The sequence below is a fragment of the Camelina sativa genome, chromosome 14, assembly GCF_000633955.1.
Source record: "Camelina sativa cultivar DH55 chromosome 14, Cs, whole genome shotgun sequence".
NCBI lineage: Eukaryota > Viridiplantae > Streptophyta > Magnoliopsida > Brassicales > Brassicaceae > Camelina > Camelina sativa.
Window position 1 is genome coordinate 16,054,951 of NC_025698.1, and position 12,818 is coordinate 16,067,768.

The 12,818-nt window shown below is 37.9% G+C and overlaps 2 protein-coding genes and 1 pseudogene across 2 annotated transcripts; 2 read left to right on the plus strand and 1 right to left on the minus strand.

The window, feature by feature from the left end:
• On the plus strand, nt 2,984-4,724 carry LOC104743653 (primase homolog protein-like; the record flags this gene model as incomplete). The annotated part of the gene is made up of 8 exons (XM_010464707.1): nt 2,984-3,061; nt 3,147-3,230; nt 3,430-3,513; nt 3,625-3,699; nt 3,803-3,919; nt 4,021-4,068; nt 4,151-4,300; nt 4,394-4,724. Coding segments are annotated over 8 exons (708 nt in total), but the record flags the coding sequence as incomplete, so codon positions are not given.
• Nucleotides 5,070-6,001, minus strand: LOC104743654 (annotated as a pseudogene).
• LOC104741673 (twinkle homolog protein, chloroplastic/mitochondrial-like) lies at nt 7,476-12,186 on the plus strand. The gene is made up of 19 exons (XM_010462573.2): nt 7,476-7,908; nt 8,140-8,273; nt 8,439-8,494; nt 8,580-8,637; nt 8,730-8,822; nt 8,954-9,037; nt 9,207-9,287; nt 9,395-9,460; nt 9,548-9,661; nt 9,756-9,803; nt 9,877-10,023; nt 10,118-10,300; nt 10,384-10,515; nt 10,598-10,659; nt 10,796-10,879; nt 11,008-11,139; nt 11,224-11,455; nt 11,549-11,616; nt 11,824-12,186. The coding sequence occupies exons 1-19, from the start codon at nt 7,614-7,616 to the stop codon at nt 11,885-11,887; spliced, it is 2,133 nt and encodes a 710-aa protein (XP_010460875.1). The 5' UTR covers nt 7,476-7,613; the 3' UTR covers nt 11,888-12,186.

Here is a 12,818-nt window from a genome sequence, read left to right on the forward strand (position 1 = left end):
TGAGGCTGGTGTGATAGGACCGCAAATGTCTGAGTGTATGAGCTGAAATGGTTTTGACGCTCTCCAGAGACTCTTCTTTGGCAGTGTACTTCGATGTTGCTTCCCAACAATGCAGGTTTGACATTTCTCCTTAGTAGTCTTCGAGGGAGGGAGACCAACCACCATGTTCTTATGAGTAAGCATCTTGATACCATCATGATTAAGATGCCCAAACCTATAATACCATAAGTGAGCCTCTTTCTCCATTACCTCCTCAACTTGCAGACACATGGAGTTCTTTGTTGCTTTGGCTACGAGAAGGTAGAACATCCTATTTCCACTCATGCTTGTCTGCATAATTATTCCTTTATCGGGATGGTATACTTTGCAGGCTCCATCTTGAATGAGAATTGCCAAACCCTTTTCTTGAAGTTGGCCCATGCTTAGAAGGTTATTTCTAAGCTCAGGTACATAATAGACATCAGATATAATCTGAGTAAAGCCATTAACTTGCACTCTTACGCTCCCTTTTGCCACCACCGACAGCGTCATGTCATTCCCAAGCTTCACAGTTTTGTTAAGATCACTTTCGAGGTTGCAAAACCACTCCTTGTTCCCCGTCATGTGGTTGCTGCAACCTGAATCAAGGAACCACACGTCTTCACGATTGGTTTTGTTCGACTCCACATAAGCCATTAGTAACACCTCTTCATCTGCTTCTAGCTCTGCGTAATTCACCTTTTTCTCCCATTCTGGACATTCATACTGAAAATGTCCAAGCTTATGACATTTAAAGCACTCCACCAATGCCTTATTCATGAAAGCTCTTCCGCGTCCTCTGCCACGACCTCCCCTGATACCTCCACGACCTCTTCCGGTCCTCTCGTCATAGGAGACTTTCAGGCCTGCTCTTCTTCATGTTTTCCCCAGATTCGTCCTTCATGAACCAACAAACTCTCGTGCAGTTCATCAACACTCAATGTGCCCAAATCATTTGACTCCTCAATTGAGCAAACCACATAGTTGAATTTTGGGATTAGAGATTTGAGTATCTTGCTCACAATGGTACTCTGCTCCATGATCTCTCCATTGCTTTTCATCTTGTTCACCACCGTTAGTGTTCTTCCGAGAAAACTATCAACTTTTTCTCCCTCTTTCATGGAAAAAAGCTCAAAGTCCTTTCTTAAGGCCTGAAGTTGTGCTCTCCTAACCTTGGTGGACCCTTGATACTTCTTTCTCATTGACTCCCAAATCGCTCTAGAGGTGCTCTTGTCAAGAATTGTTTCCAGGATTTCCCTATCGATGGCTTGAAACAGAAAGTTCTTGACCTTCAAATCCTTCAGCTTGGCCTCATCAACCACTTTTCTCTGTGCTTCACGAGTTGGTGTTGTTCCAACGCTTGCCATCGGGATTCCATCCTCCACCAGACTCCATAGTTCTCTGCTCCTGAGAAAGTTCTCCATCGTCATCGACCAGAAATCATAGTAACCATCAAATCTGGGAATCGCCGGCTGCACAAACTTCTCGGATGATGTCAACATCTCTCTGTTTTCTTTCTCTCTTTTTTCTTTCTCTTTTCTCTAAATCACTCTCTCACGCAACTACTCTCTTTCACAATGCTCTGATACCAAATGTGAAAACTAAACTGAAAGTGATACTTCATTAAGTTAACAACGATTGCTTAAATAGCCTTATATGAAGCAAATAACAACGATAGCAAGCTAGAAAATAGGAAACAGACTCCACTAACTCAATCTTCACGACTCCACTACTAAGCTCACGACTTCACTACTAAACTTCTTAAGACTCAGACTCAACGACTTGTTTAACAACCAATTCAAACTCCAACAGTGGAAATGGATTTTTGGTTTTTTCACAGGTACGCTTGCTGCAGGAACAAGAACTCCAAGAAGATAGGAATTAAGCTGGGCAAAAACACAAGACTTCTCAATCACTTTTCAATCACCAAAACTTCCAGGAACAAGAACTCCAAGAAGAACTCCATGGCTTCATTGGGATTGCGGCAGGTAATCCGTTCATTGTATGTAACTCTATCACGGGGAAATTCACTTACTTACCAGGGCTACGCACATCCTTTGGGATACGTTCCTGTTGATGATCAGTTCAAAACATTAGACAGAGCAACATGATTTTCTAGTGCACGAGGTTATAACATTTGAGGAGGAGAATTTTCATGGAGATAAGAATCCAATGATTGTGTGTTTTGATGTTAGACATGAGAGGGTTGTGTGTTGGGAGAGTGAATCAATATGGATATATAGAACAGAAAAGCAAATTAGCTTCCATTGCAAGACACCCTTTTGCTGATTTCCACAGTTTTGATTTATGGATACTAGAAGATGTGGATAAACATGATTAGTGCAAGTAAACATTTAAAGCTTTCCTTCTCTTATTAGGAGTAAACCCAAATTATTATTATTATTATTATTAATGTTCTATAAATCTCTTCCATAAGCACCCAAAATTTTTCCTTTAATCTCACTAAATTAATCACAAAGTAACTTTTCCTTCTTCTTAAAATAAAAAAAAAAAAATCTACAATTTCACCAAATTATTTAAAAAAAAACTCACTTAAATCTCACAAACATCTAAAATTTCCTAAATTCCATAAAACTCTCTAAAATTCCTTGATTAATAATTACCAATTTGATGAGGACACAAAGAACAAAATAAAAAGGAAATATTGTCATATAAATACAGGTGTATAGTTTCCCAAAGCAACCCTAAACAGAGATACTGAAATTCTCTGCATCTCCTCCCATCACCAAATTGAAGATCTAAAACTATTAAGAACACCTAATCTCAAATTCACATTCTAAAACTATGAGTTCATCAGGTACGCTTTCGTTATCAGAGAGCTTCAACTACTTTCTTTTTTGCCGTATTCTTCTGTTGCCTCCTCCTAATTAAAGAAATTGTTTTCATGTTTTGCGAATTTGCCGGGGGGGTTTTGTTTACTTCTTGCGATTGACTCGGTTAATTGGTATCTGCCGATCCAATTGCCAAGGTTGAAGAAAAAGTTACGGTGGAGAGTTTAGACCTAAAACCGCTCTGTGATGAGGTTTGTTGTCTTCTTTTGAGAATTCTTCATTTATTTTGTAGTTATAATAATATGAGTTTTGATTAATTTCTTCAATATGCTTCAGGTTAAAGAGTATTTCGCTGGAAGGTCGATTTCAGAGAAAACACTCGAGAGAAATCGGGTTATGCAGAAAATCATAGGTGGTGAGGTACGTACGTACCCTTACGATCTTATTCTTCCCAAAGGTCGTTAGATTGACTTGGCACTCATTGCAATTAGTTAGATTTTTGTCTTAAGGAGCATATATGATTGGTTCTGGTCCCGTAACGTGTGTGTCTAGCTAGGGCGTACTCTGTTATTATATATTTACTTTCTTTCTTACCTCTAATTTCTTGCTACGTTGGCAGATTGTGATTGCTTATACGTATTGGGAAAGAGAGGAGCTTGTGACTTGCAAGTACCGGTGGTATCTAACTAGGAAGTTCAGTCAGGTTCACGTCACACAAATTCTTTTCTCTTAATATATTAGCTAGCAATAGCATTACATGCATATGAACAACTCTCACATGCTTTCTTTTTTTACTTTTTTGACTTTACTTCAGGAAAGGAAAACACGGGCAGCACGGAGGATCTTGTATGGGGTTAATGACATAGAACAAGCATCTGAAATCATTATAGTATGTCTTTTCTGCCGTACGATTTATCTCCTTTATATATATATACATGATGATCATATGATCGATCGACGAACTTAACTGTGAAATTTTGAATATTATATAGGTTGAAGGGGAACCAGATAAACTTGCAATGGAAGAGGCTGGTTTTCTCAATTGTGTCTCTGTTCCTGATGGAGCTCCAGATTCTGTTTCTTCAAAGCCAGTCCCACCTGAATCCAAGGTTTGCCTTGGTCTTGTTCTAAGTTTCATTCTTTTTTTTTCTTTTCTTTCCATTCTCTCTTATTTGGTTCCTTAATCATTTTACTGTTTCTGTGATGCTAGGACAAGAGCTTTAAGTATCTATGGAATTGCAATGACTGTTTGAAAAAGGTTTGTGATAATTTTGTTTTTTCTGGTTTGATGTGATATTATTGGTATATACATACATCTCAAATGATTTCTCTATTCGTAGGCGTCTCGGATTGTTATTGCTACTGATGGAGATGTAGCTGGTCACTGTCTGGCCGAAGAACTTGCGCGGCGTTTGAGGAAAGAAAGATGTTGGCGTGTCAAGTGGCCGAAGAAAAGTGATGAGGATAAACATTTCAAAGATGCAAACGAGGTCAGATTATATTTTATGAAATTGCTTTTCGTGGTTACTTTTGTTTAAATGACCAAACAATGAGTTTTTTTCTTGGATGATTTGTTTTATCAGGTGCTTATGTATATGGGACCTCATGTACTCAAGGAAGCTGTTCTAAATGCTGAGCCATACCCTATTCCATAGAAGGATTTGAAGAGACATGATGCCTTCTAATCATAGAATACATGGACAAAAGTACGGTGTTTTCAACGGGGTGTAAGAGTTGAAGTCATGCACTTCATTTCTTTAACAATGGGACGGCAGTACACCGAACCTTTAAGATAGATATTAGTGGCAGCGCACATTCTATAAACCAATGTGATAACTGACAATGGTATATAGTAATTTTTGTTTGTTTAAATATGAAATTTAGATTATAATCGAGAAGTTATATAGTTGTTTCCCCGCTGGTACACTAAAACACCAAAACTATAAAAGCTGGACATCTTAGTCCGTAAAGACCAAAACTGTAAAATTTGGTTTCAAACCGTTAATTTTTTTCACATATCAAAATCAAGAGGGATGAGTGATATGATGTGTGAGTCACAGTAAAGTCTTTGTGGATTTGATATAACATAACACTTTTGGATAAAAGCAAACGGATTTACATTAGTTAAGAGGACGACAATTAACCAATGGTTAAGCTCTACCGCTAATGTAGAAACTACTTCAAGAAACAAATTAGAAACAGACACAACCAGGCAAGTTAAGAATTTGGACATTCGAGCCTCTGGATAAAATCTCGAAGCTAGTTCATCAGATCTGTTCACAACAACTTATTTAGGTCTCGAGAAATCCTAGGGTTTCTCAAGATGCATTCTTTGGCTTTTAGGACTTGAACCATTTCCCTTGGAACCACACACACTTCTTCTGTCGATAGCTATTCTTGAATTTCTTGAGAAGCAAGCAAAAACTGCATTTCTCTTCCCACCTTTGAACTCTCCCGAGTCTGCAAAATTATAACAAATGTTGCATAAGTTATAAAATTGATAGATTCGGTGGAGATTAATTTGGATTCATGGTTTATCTTTATACCTGCATATTGGTCTGGTTTAGTTGAAGAATCTCAATTTGAGCCTGCAAGAACTTGACATATTTAGCTGCGGCGTGGAACATTTCGGCAGTGTTGTGTTTCTGGCTTCCAGGGATTAGTTTTCCGAGCTCATGAGTCTTCTCTGTGATTCTTCTTCTCCTCTTTCTTGCTGCGATGCTCTGAGCAGAAAGCTCCGGTTTCTTGGTATCACCTTTGTCACTCCACCCCACTTTGAATGCCGGAGAGAAGTCAGGAACAAGAAACTCGGAAAAGTTTGAAGTCTCGGTGATGTAGGAATCCAAGATATTAGGATTAGGCGGAAACAAAGGTTCGTTAGTGTTGAAATGAAAGCTGGAGTTAATGAGCTTTTGGTGTTTTGGCGTGGGGAAGAAGGCATCTAAGTCCTGTGACTCGTTGAAGACTTCGGTTTTAGGACTAGGGAGAAAGATGTCTTGTGGAGGAAGAAACGGCTCGTAAAAGTGACTGAACTCGCAGAGAGGCGGTGAAAGAGCTTCTTCGAGATGCAATGGCTGATGCAGTTGATGTTGCGGCTGTGCTTGAAAGAAGAAGGTATCTGTTTCAGGGACAAAACAATCCTGAAGCTGGATTATATCTGAGGTGGGGGAGAAGTAGCTTAAGCAATCCATTAGAGACGAAAGGGATGATGAATATGGTGTTTTAGCAAATAAAGAATGTGAAGCAATCAGGAGCAGTTACTGATGGGGAAGTTTTGGATAAATGAGTAATTAAGAAGACTTAATTAGCTTTAACTAATTAAGCTTAGTGTAGTAAACGCAGAAAACAAAGGAAAGGGACAAGAGAAGATATATGATATGAGAGGATCAAAGATTCTGTCTTTTGTTTTCTTGAAGTGAAGTAAGACTTGAGGTTGTAATTAGTTTGTAACTACACTGACTTAACCGTCACGGAAATATATAAATGAGAGAGAGAGAAGTTAAGGTTTTGGCGAAGATTAAGGAGGGGTTATAGTGGGTTTAGAATTAGCGTAACCACCTCCTTAGTATTAGGCCTTGTTTTTTTTTCTAAATTGTTTTCTTAAACACTCAATTCAAGAAATTATTATATTGTAGGATTTAGGAGTAACCGCTGTAATTACACTTGCGGCCCTAGTTATATAAACTCGAAACTTTGAAGCCTATCTTACCAACCAGTCTACTCAGCTCATACAATTTAAAATTCGTTCAAACAACTTTCTACGAAAGCATACACCACAAAACACATTTGGTTCATTCTCATAACTTATATATAATAGCTTAAATTCACAAAAACATATTTTAAAATTAATTCGTTCAGCAACATTTAAATGTTATATTTTGTATATAGTGCTATTTTTATCTTCTAAAACTAGTGAAAAATAAGCTGTTGGTTATGTTAATTTTATATAGTGAAAATCACTAAATAGATGTCTAGTAAAAGAGAGAAAATGATTGACTTTTTAGGCTTTTATTCACTTTGGCAATATTGGGTCTAGCCGGACTAATTCGATGGATGAACAAATCTCTTCATTTTATCAACCCATTACTTAAAAGAAAAGAAAAAACAACTCAAGCCAAAACCCAAAATACGATGTGGTCTTGCGCAACTCAGTTGTTCTACCAAAATTGAAATCTCATTTTATGCTTTAGCATGTCACCAATTAGTCTATCTTCACTGAATTAATTTGTGTTTCCGACGATAATTTTTTTTTTAATAAATGATACTAATTTATTATTGTGATCTCTAAAGCAATTAAGAAAAGTAAATTGAGATATATTTATCGTATTATTTTAGCGTTTTTTATATTTTCCGGTGGTGCGATTGACTCGGTAAAAGCGCGAGCTACGTTTTTAGCGGCTAAAGTTGAGATTGGTAAGTTCCACGTTGCTGCCTCTTTGACTTTGCCGCCAAGTATCTATAACCCCACTAATTACACATGGGCCAGGCCCAAACTTTAACACGCGCTCCCTTTTTCCACGTGTCACACTCGCTTTGACTTTGTCGCCAAGTCTTTTTTTTTTCATTAAAATGGGTCGAAATAAATGCAACAGGCTTGAAGTAACAATTAATGGGCCTTTTTAATAGAAAGCCCATTTACATCAAAAGAGAGCAGAAATCAAAATCTTCTTCTTCTCTTCTTCTACCTCCTCCATATGACACAGAGACAGAGGAGGGAAAGAAGCAGAAGAAGAACCCCTAAAACCCTTGAGGCAACCACTATGAATAGCTGAAGATTTTTTTTCACTCAATCAATACTTCGAGATGCGATTTTTGCTTCGTCTACCACAAGCCCACCTGCGGAAACTCTCTTGCTCGATGTCTGTACTCATGGGTTCCAAGCAATTCCTCGAGTTTTGCCTTCTTCCTTCTTTTGCCGTATCCTCTTCTTCTTCTTCTTCGCCTTCTCCTTCTTATTCTCCTGGTAGGCAACTCTCTTCCGTCTCTAGACGAATTCGTCCGGTTTTGGCCTCGAGACCCGTGTCCAAAAACAGCCCTTTTCACCAAAGGACCAATGGTTTATCATCTTACACTTCAATCTCCAGAGTCCCAACTCCTGGTATGTGTTGCTCTCTTCCGATTTCTGTATGTCTTTGGAATTATGGACATTTGAGGTTTCATTTTAAGCCGTATAGGATTCTGGTTCTGTTCTTATTGCTCCCCTTTTGCAGTTTCATGCTTCTTGTAATTGAGTCCTCTTGTGTTTCCATGTGTATGCAATTTAGTTTATTAGCTGCTTGCAATACAATACAACAAGCTCTAATAATCCCAGCATTTTTCTGCTTTGTAGTTGATCCTGAAGAAGAAGCAGACAAGAGGGGTGTTTCATCTAAATTAGTTACTTTGAGGCGTAAATTGGCGGAACAAGGAATTGATGCTCAAAACTGTCCTCCAGGACAATATAGTGGCTTGATATGTCCAACGGTATCCCTTTTAGAGTCTTTCTCATATCCCTATTTTATTAGTCATAAATTGAGTACTATGTGAATGTTGCCTTTCATAGATGTTTGCTCTTTCTTGTTGGATTCTTGTTGAGTATTTGAAAAAAAGGCTAATTTAGATTGTCGACTGTTGTTGTGGGTACATCAGTGTGGAGGTGGAGACTCTTTAGAGAAAAGCTTGTCACTTTTCATTGCCTCGGATGGGTATGCTATCTTGATATCTCATAAAATAAGTTTTTGGGTTTTGAACTTGGTTTGCATGAGACTGTAGTTAATCATGACTTTGTAGATCGTCAGCTACATGGAACTGCTTTCGGGGGAAATGTGGGTTAAAAGGGGGAGTAAAGGTGAGCTGCGATGGTTAAGTATATAAGTACGACCAACATTTTATAAAGTAATAATTGATTATTTTTTAACTTATCCTCATTCCTGTTTGCAGGCGGATGGTAGGTTGCCATTTGCTGAGCCAAAAGAGAAGGTTGAAAAAAAAGTTACGGTGGAGAGTTTAGAGCTCGAACCTCTCTGTGATGAGGTGCTTGTCTTCTTTTACATGCCTCTTTTGACATGCTTATTCTTATTCTTTCTTCTGTGTCTACTGAACTCTTCGTTTCCTTGTTGTTATATGAGTTTGATTTTATTATTGTATTCTTGGTTATGCTTCAGATTCAGGAGTATTTCGCTGCAAGAGCGATTTCAGGGAAAACGCTTGAGAGAAATCGGGTTATGCAGAAAAGAATAGGTGATCAGGTACCTTACGAGTATTCTTCTGAATGGTTATTTTTCAAGATTTATTTCTGTCTTAGGATTTTAAAGGAGCTGTTACATTCTTATCTTATGGAGCATGCTTGGTTCTGGTCTTGTGTGTCTGAATCTGTTGTTTCGTACCTCTAATTTCCTGCTAAATTTGATGCGGCAGATTGTGATTGCTTTTACGTATTGGCAAAGAGGGGAGCTTGTGAGTTGCAAGTACCGGTATCTAACTAAGAAGTTCTTTCAGGTTCACGTCAGACAAATTCCCTTCTCAATAGCATACATGAAAAACTCTCTTGAGCTTGCTGATTACGACTGTTCTCTTACATGCTTTTTTCTTTGACTTTCTTTCAGGAAAGGGATACACGGAGGATCTTTTATGGGCTTGATGACATAGAAAAAGCATCTGAAATCATTATAGTATGTATGCAGTTATCTCCTTTAATGATCATATGAACTGTGAACTGAAGAGCAGTATTTAATTTTTTGGGCAAAATTAAACTTTAGGTTGAAGGGGAAATAGATAAACTTGCAATGGAAGAGGCTGGTTTTCGCAATTGCGTGTCGGTTCCTGATGGAGCTCCAGCGTCGGTTTCTTCAAAAGAAACCCCACCTGAAAAGGTTTGCCTGGTCTTCTAGGTTTCATACTTTACATCTCTTTTAAACATTCTCTCTTATTTGATTCCTTAAGCATTTTACTGTTCTGTGAAGTTAGGACACGAAGTATAAGTTCCTATGGAATTGCAATGACTATCTAAAAAAGGTATGTGATAACTGATTATTTAGTTTTATGTGTGACTGTTTGAATGCTAATCTTAAGTTTTTTTTATTCGTAGGCGTCTCGAATTGTTATTGCTACTGATGGAGATGGACCTGGTCAAGCTCTGGGGGAAGAACTTGCACGGCGTTTGGGGAAAGAAAGATGTTGGCGTGTCATATGGCCGAAGAAAAATGAGGAGGAACATTTTAAAGATGCAAACGAGGTCAGATAGATTTATGTAAATTTTATGAATTTGCCTTTGTGGCTACTTTGGTTTAAATGACCACAATGATTCCTTACCTGGATGATTTTCGTAGCTGCTAATGTCTGAGGGACCTCATTTAGTCAAGGAAGCTATTCTAAATGCTGAGCCATACCCTATTCAAGGATTATTCGCTTTCAAAGATTTCTTTGATGAAATTGATGCATTCTATCATCGAACACATGGATACGAGTATGGTGTTTCAACGGGGTGGAAAACTTTGGACAACTTCTATAGTGTAAGCTTTGAAGTCATGTTATTTATTTGATATTGTTGTAGGCTCATCAACTAATGTTATATATTAAATTTGCTCTTGATCAGGTTGTGCCAGGAGAGTTGACTGTTGTTACAGGGGTTCCTAATTCTGGAAAGAGTGAATGGATTGATGCTCTGTTATGCAATCTTAATCATAGTGTTGGCTGGAAATTTGCTCTCTGTTCAATGGAGAATAAGGTGTGTTTCTGACCTTTTCCTTGAATGGGAAAACTGCTTTATAGTAGCTTTACCTGATTGTTCTTGTTCGCGCTGCTTCCAGGTACGAGATCATGGCAGGAAACTTTTGGAAAAACATGTACAGAAACCATTCTTTGATGCAAAGTAAGCCTCTTTTCTTTGAAAAGACCCACATAATCTGATTGAAGCCAAGAACTGCTGCTCTTGTAATGTCTGAACTTGTACTTGACTTTGTTCTTTCTTGAAAGTGGTGTGTATGTTTCTCCTTTTTTCTCAACAGTTATGGAAGAGCTGTCCAACGGATGAACGTTGAGGAGTTGGAGGAAGGGAAAGAGTGGTTGAATGACACCTTCTCTCTCATAAGGTAAAATATCCAGCTTTAATTGAACTCGACACTCCGCTGGTACAAATAACTACCTAAAGACGTGGAAGTTGCATAACTTGGACATGATATGGTAATATTTTGGTGTTTGGGTTCTCATGACTAATCAGATGTGAGATGGATTCACTTCCAAATATTGAATGGGTTCTGGAACGTGCAAAAGCGGCTGTTCTTCGTTATGGGATTCGAGGACTTGTTATAGATCCTTACAATGAGCTCGACCATCAACGTACTACACGCCAGTGAGTGATGAAAATGTTTTCACTTCAATTGGTTTTACATTCTTTCCTTTCTGAAACATGATAGAATTATATTTGTTTTGATAGGACGGAGACAGAGTATGTTAGCCAGATGCTTACAAAGATCAAACGCTTTTCCCAACACCACTCCTGCCATGTCTGGTTTGTCGCTCATCCAAAACAGTTGCAACAATGGGATGGCAGTGCACCGAACCTTTACGATATTAGTGGCAGCGCACATTTTATAAACAAATGTGACAATGGTATAGTAATTCACAGAAACCGCGATGAAAAAGCTGGACCTCTTGATCTAGTGCAAGTGGGTACCAATCCCTTCATCTTCATCTGTAATGTATATCAATATATTGCCTTCTAATTGTGTTAAGTTCCTAACTGTTTGTTGTATGTTCAGATATGTGTGAGGAAAGTACGAAACAAGGTTGCAGGACAAATTGGTGATGCGTACTTGTGTTATGATAGGTACATAAGCTTTTCAACTATCTTGTTATTTCTACATAATCTAACTTAACGGACTGAACAGGATTGTATGCTACTTTGGCACTGAAAACTAGCTGAAGTTATTCCAAAGTACTCAAAGTTTAGATTAAAGAACTGAGTGCTTCACGCCGTAGAGAATTTTTGCCAAACCTTTGTAATGAATTTGTAATAAAATTCTTTTTTCGACAGGGCAACTGGTTTGTATTCGGATTCTCCAGAGACGCCAGAGATGAGATTAAACAAGCGGCACTGATCAGTTTAAAGGACATCAAACACGTTGGACATAGCGTATCGATAACATGTATCACCTAAATTTGTATTCCTCTTGGTTTATCATTGATGAGGAAAAGGATCTTTTCGTGCGAGGATTCTCTTACCCCTTTGTTTTTTAAACAGACTGTCTCGGTTAAAAAGACAAGATTCTCTCTCTATGTAATGAGTATCGTCGTGCTACTGCTCCCTCTCTCTCTCTTGTGTCTGGTTTGGTGGGTCTGATCCAAAATGTGACTCAACTCGATTTTGTTTGTAGAGCTCTGTGATCTTTTTGTGCTCTGTCTCATTCTATAATTTGGTCTGTTTCTCTCTGTCTCTGTCTCCTCCTTTAGTTGCGGCTGATTTGGCGGGGTGAATTAGCTTAGCTGTAAACGGTTTGACTTCAACTACCTCTCTGTTATTGTTCCGCAAACCTCTTTGCAAATTGCTTCAATTATTTCAATTGTTTAGCCCTACTTCTTTGTGTTTTGTCAATCTAATTGATATTATGAGTATATAACTATATATTATGAAAGTAGATAGAATCAGTTGCGGCGGTGCACTATAAATGTCATCATATAATCATTGCGACGTCGTAAATGAATATAGGAATATAGGTGGAGATTTGGAAATATTTTATTCGCGTCAAAGGGTATGTCTTGGACCAAGATTATTGATAATATCTCTAATGTAGTAGAATATTCAATTAGTGATCTGTCTAATTGTAAGCGCATTTTCATTATCAGCAAAACAAAACAAATGACCTTTAGAGAAGCTTATTTGTGGTATTCTTAAATTAGAGATAAGTTCATGATTTGTTGTTCCAGTCCGGAGAAGTCGAACTTACAGCAATATTAACAAGTTAATTTAGAAATTTAGAGACTAATTTTCAGATCACCTAAATAATCTGATTTACATGGACACATTTTGAT

What these genes read in the sequence shown, in the direction of transcription:
- LOC104741673 (XM_010462573.2), top strand. Translation starts at nt 7,614, where the DNA reads ATGCGATTTTTGCTTCGTCTACCACAAGCCCACCTGCGGAAACTCTCT. An exon ending in CTCCAGAGTCCCAACTCCTG is followed by an intron (nt 7,909 to 8,139) that starts GTATGTGTTGCT and finishes TCTGCTTTGTAG; the next exon opens with TTGATCCTGAAGAAGAAGCA. An exon ending in TAACTAAGAAGTTCTTTCAG is followed by an intron (nt 9,288 to 9,394) that starts GTTCACGTCAGA and finishes ACTTTCTTTCAG; the next exon opens with GAAAGGGATACACGGAGGAT.